This window comes from Belonocnema kinseyi, chromosome 9, assembly GCF_010883055.1.
Source record: "Belonocnema kinseyi isolate 2016_QV_RU_SX_M_011 chromosome 9, B_treatae_v1, whole genome shotgun sequence".
NCBI classification, from domain to species: Eukaryota; Metazoa; Arthropoda; class Insecta; order Hymenoptera; family Cynipidae; genus Belonocnema; species Belonocnema kinseyi.
The window spans coordinates 46,226,332-46,231,573 of NC_046665.1; the positions used below are offsets into that span (position 1 = coordinate 46,226,332).

General features: G+C 34.4%; 1 protein-coding gene across 1 annotated transcript; it reads left to right on the plus strand.

Annotated features, from left to right (window-relative positions):
* Positions 1-2,208: 2,208 nt before the first annotated feature.
* Positions 2,209-4,522, plus strand: LOC117180024 (organic cation transporter protein-like). The gene is made up of 7 exons (XM_033372307.1): positions 2,209-2,377; positions 2,479-2,718; positions 2,803-3,061; positions 3,141-3,309; positions 3,406-3,704; positions 3,797-4,080; positions 4,161-4,522. The coding sequence occupies exons 1-7, from the start codon at positions 2,216-2,218 to the stop codon at positions 4,407-4,409; spliced, it is 1,662 nt and encodes a 553-aa protein (XP_033228198.1). The 5' UTR covers positions 2,209-2,215; the 3' UTR covers positions 4,410-4,522.
* The last annotated feature ends 720 nt before the right edge of the window (positions 4,523-5,242 follow it).

A 5,242-nucleotide genomic window follows, 5' to 3' on the forward strand; every position in this document is an offset into this window, starting at 1 on the left:
ACTTTCACAGTTTTTTGACATCTACATAGCCCCTACCCCCTATTTGTCGTAGTAGAACTAGCCTTTCAATGGCTGAATTAATGTGGCGTATTCGGTGCTTTGTCATTTCTACGCAGACGATTCTGTTTAACTTTTCAAAGTCGCTGTTAGAACATTTGATGAGCCCGAAGGAGTACGCGAGGACAGCGACGGTATATGTGTTTACTGCCCTGATTTTGTTTGCTGAGTTGAGAAAACTCTTCATAATCAATCTGAGTCTCGTAGTGAAGGCCGCCGTTAGGCTTGTCTTAACTATCGAATTCTGAACACCCTTAGATTCCAGAATACCCAGATATTTATATGATTCGCCCGCAGCCATTACCTCAATATCATTTTCGAACTCGTTCTCTAACTCTGCGGTTCCTAATTCTCCTCTGACTAAATACACTGTTCTGGATTTTTCTAGTCCGAACTCCATGTGGATATCATTGGAAAACTGCTTTGTGACATCGATCACCTGCTGCAGTTTTTGGGTTGAACTTGCATACAACTTCAAGTCATCCTTTTACAGAAGATGCGTCACTTAATGACCATCCTTATTATCATAAATTCTGAAGTCATGCTGTTCAGTGTTTTGCTGAAAGGGTTCAACGGTAACCAGAACCATAGTGCTCTGAAGGAGTCTCCTTGAAATATACCCGTTGTAGTGCGTATTGATCTAGTCTTCCTTGATTGTCCATGATCAAAATACTTAATTCTTGTACCCCAGAGCCTCATCGCATGACTTAGAAAGTCAATAATGCGTGGGCAGATTTTGTAAGGTTTTAAGACTTCAAGTAAATAGTCATGCGGCACAAAAGAAAACGCTTACTTATAGTCAATGTATGCCATGTGTAATTTCCTTTGATGCTTAGGAGCTTGAGTCATGGCAACAGCGTCTATAGTGACTAGATCTTTACAGCCTCGTGAGTTTTTACAACATCCTTTTTGTTCTACTGTAAGGATGTCATTCTCATCGCAATGAGATTACTCCTTATCTGCAATTTTCCTTCACCTTAGCGATAAGATCTTTTAAGTGCTCTCGCACTTTCGTAATAGAGACGCACCACTTCTTCTTTCATTGTGGTATCCCAATTGATTCTCTCCCACGGTATTTCTGTTGAGGTGGTTGGCTGCAAATAGATAACATTAGCCAAAGCATCTTCAACAGGCACAGTTGATGTTCCACTGCTTACCGTTTGTCGCAGACGTTCTTGCTGGCCAGCTGTTTGATTAGTGAGATCTGCCTGACCATCTTCCAGCTCACCATTGCCACCGTTCCGCATGCTGTGGCCCCCAGCTGTGGCTCGAGGGGCGCCCCGACGATCCTCGGGAAGCGATAAGCGTTTCAATATCTTTAATATGCTCTACATTGTTATTTGGGTTTTGGTATTCTTCTTAGTCCCTCTCCTCTTCGTGATCAGCCTATTTGGCATGGTAAACCCTGTGAGTAGTAATGCTACCGCCAACATAGCCGTCAAAGTCATGAGAGGTAGCACTGGAGTTAGAACTTATTGTATTATCCCTTATCATATGAAAACCCTGGTGAAAGAGAGATATATGTGGGGGTCACCATCACTGCTAAAATATTAATAAGTCCTTTAGCATAAGTATCTATAGCACCAGGAGACTCTACAACGAGTGAGAATTTGACTAGACTTTTGACCAGGAGAGAGAAAAACTGCAGAGAAAAACCTTCCGAGTTCAGCTGATTTTTCGACATGCATGTATGAAGGCAGGCATTCGACCTTAGTCACCGAATACACACAATCGACTCTTCACGCGTCGAAATTCACCTCGAAACAATCATTATATCTGGTTCAACTTTTGCGTTATTCTGAATTAGGCAAATAGTAAGTATGGACTGGCCGCAGGTCAAGGAAAACCTGTAAATTAGAGAAAGGCGAAAGAATTTTTTTATTCAGTGAAATTTACGGATTTAAAAAAATTGATTATTCTTATTAATGAAAAATTAAAACATACATTTATTAATGAAAAAGTGGGCAAAAAAATCTGGGAATTTTGAAATTAAAGTTTTGCGGCCAACCTGTAAATAGAGTCAAACTAGAAAAATAATTAATAATGTTTGTGACTTCATGGGTCTCAATCTATAAACAGTCAACAATCAAGAAATTATCTATAGTCGCTGGACAGTTTCTTATCTCCTTGGCAGTGTGAATTCGATTCAGGTAGAATTATGATATCTTTGCCGAATAATGAACAAGAAAAAGATCCATTACTCCGAGCACTTGGAGAACTTGGCGAAGGATCTAGTTTTTTGTGGAAAATCTTTCTCATTTCTATTGTTCCGACATTAATCAGTGGAGTGCAAGCCATATCTTACGTATTTACAGCAGATGTAAGCAAATATATTGATCAACTAATCAGACTTTACATTTATGGCTTAAATTTTATTTTTTTATTTTCTGAAAATATTTTTTATAACAATATTTTTGGCAGATACCTACACACTGGTGTGAAGTGAAAGAATTGAATGCATCCAACTGGACGAAAAATCAAATTAAAACTATTTCTTCTGCAAGTTCCTGCACTTCCTATAATTATAATTATACATATTTTGTGAAAATGGGATACGATGGAGCTTTGAACTACACTAAAGGTCACAAATTACCAGAAACTTCAGAGTGCACCAATTATTTATTTGAAAATGACCTTGGCCGAAAATCGATGGTTGAAGAAGTAAGTGATGGCCACAAAATGTTTATATTAATTATAATCACTTTATGACTTTTAGTTTGATTATAAACTTAAATATTTTTTTAGTGGGGTCTCCTTTGTAGATATGCACACCAAAGACCAGCTGTCCAAATGGTTTTGATTTTGGGGAAAACAATAGGAGCTTTTGTTTTCGGTACCCTCTCAGACAAATTAGGCAGAAAAACAGTTTTTGTAATTGGAGTTATTTTATTGAGTATTTCTGGACCTTTAAGTGCCGTTGTGCCTTGGTATTGGGTTTTTGTCATTCTCATATTGCTAATTGGATGCAGTCATCCTGCTATTCTGAACTCCTCCTACACCATATGTAAGTTAATTTATTCAATTAAATAATTTAATGAAATAATTAATATTTAAATTAATAAAAGATTTTCATTTAATTTTAGTAATAGAAGTTGCCGCAAAGAAGAACAGACAATGGATGGGAATTGCTTATAATTGTGGGTATCCAATCGGAACAATAATTGTTACTGGAGTAGCATACTGTTCTAGCCATTGGAGACATGTGCAATTGGCATGTACCGTTCCTGCTTTAATTTTAATATTCTTTATATGGTAATTCTAAATTAACATTTCTAAAAATCTATGTCATTAGTCTTTTAGTTTTTTAAATTAGAGTTAAAAATCAGGTTTCTTTACAATATATTCCAGGTTTCTTCCAGAATCTCCAAGATGGTTAGTTTCCAAAGAACACAGGGACGAAGCAAGAGATATTATTGAGAAACCGTATGGTAAAATCATTCAAGATAATACGAGAATTTCTATAATAACTTTGGAAAGTTTGATTATGGAATCAAATAATTCTGAATCAGAGGGAAAGAAAAAACTCAATCTCTTTTATAAATATTTCAAAAGTCTATGGTTACTTTACTCGCATTGTGAATTAAGGAAAAGAGCTGCTATCATATACGTTTTATTGTTTGTAGCTTCGGTGTCTAATTATTCTTTAGGTAATCACAATTGTTTTTCATTATTTCATTTATGCAAGTAAAAAATGCAATTAAGGAAATTTATAATATTAGCAGGGTTTTCAATCTTTCAGCTTTGAATGGCAGAAATTTTTCTCTTGATTCGTACCTCTACATTTTTCTACTGGGACTCACAAAAATACCTTCTTGTGTATTACCGATACCACTGTTAATGGTCATGGGCCGGCGAAACTCAACCGTATTACTATATTGTTTTTGTAGTTTTGCATTTTTGAGTACTTTAGTTATACCAGAGTCAGAAGATAATATTATTATGGTAGCTAGATTGATCGGGAGATGCGTTGTATCTGCTGTATTTAGCATCATTATTTTGTATACGTGCGAGTTATTCCCCACGGTCGGTATAAACAATTTCTTTATATTTATATCAAAAGATCCACAAATTTCGAGTTGAATTAATTCCGATTGAATTTTTAGGTAGTGAGGAATACAGCTTTCGGATCCAGTGTAGCAATCTTAAATGTTGGAAGTCTTTTAGCCCCTCTTATTGTCAATATGTTGCAAGACAAAGTGTGGTGGGCACCAAACACACTTTGTGCTGTTTTAGTTTTATTCGCTGGATTTTTGTCTTTCAAACTTCCTGAGACAAGGGATAGAAAATTAACCAATACGATCGACGAAGAACTCGAAGAATCAAAAAATGTGGAGAAGTCTTTGTGCTGTTAAGTTACAGAACTGATTTAATTGAAACGCTAGTAACTCAATATTAATCCTTGCTCAAATTTTCCTGCTTTTATTTATTCTAATTTAATTTAATTTTTTTAAATAAAAATTATTTTCCGCATCTCATTTCGGAAAGTTTTTTTTAAATTTGGATTACGTAAAAGTTAACAACAACTTGTTTTTAAATAATTGAATAATTGCAATGAGACTGCTCTCGAGAAAAACAATAAAGATAAAATCTATGTGGTAAAAATGTTGAGTTATGTAAGTGACTTACATGAAATTCTAAATAAGGCAACGATCATTGCGTGGATGTTTAAGTGCATATTTAAGTGTCTGTGTCAATATTTTTCCTGATACCTTATCAATAGTCCACTAAAGTAGGAATACTTCCAGAAAGTTTTACGCCTTAGATAAAATTGATAAATAGATTATTATTCAAATCTCTAAAAATAATAGTTGCTTTCCGATTGCGCAATTTACTACTTAATTCTTTCAAATTTAAGTAAACTACATAACTCTAGAAAAATTGACATACGTCAAATAACTTGAGTCAAAAACTTGTAATTGAACAAGAAATTGACCTTTGCTCTTTCGTAATACTTTTCTGCTCGGTTATTAAGAACGCTTCTGATTATGAATTATTTTTAAACATGGATTGGTCACGTACAATATAATTTCTTAAAAATTAAATTTCTGGAATAAATTTTTTCACAAAATATTTATACCATTTTTTATTTTATTGTGGCTTATCTCTATCTCTTAATTTGTTTTTGAATTGTTTTTTATAATATATTTTTTTTAATTAAAAAAAATTGATAATGCTCATTAATTTA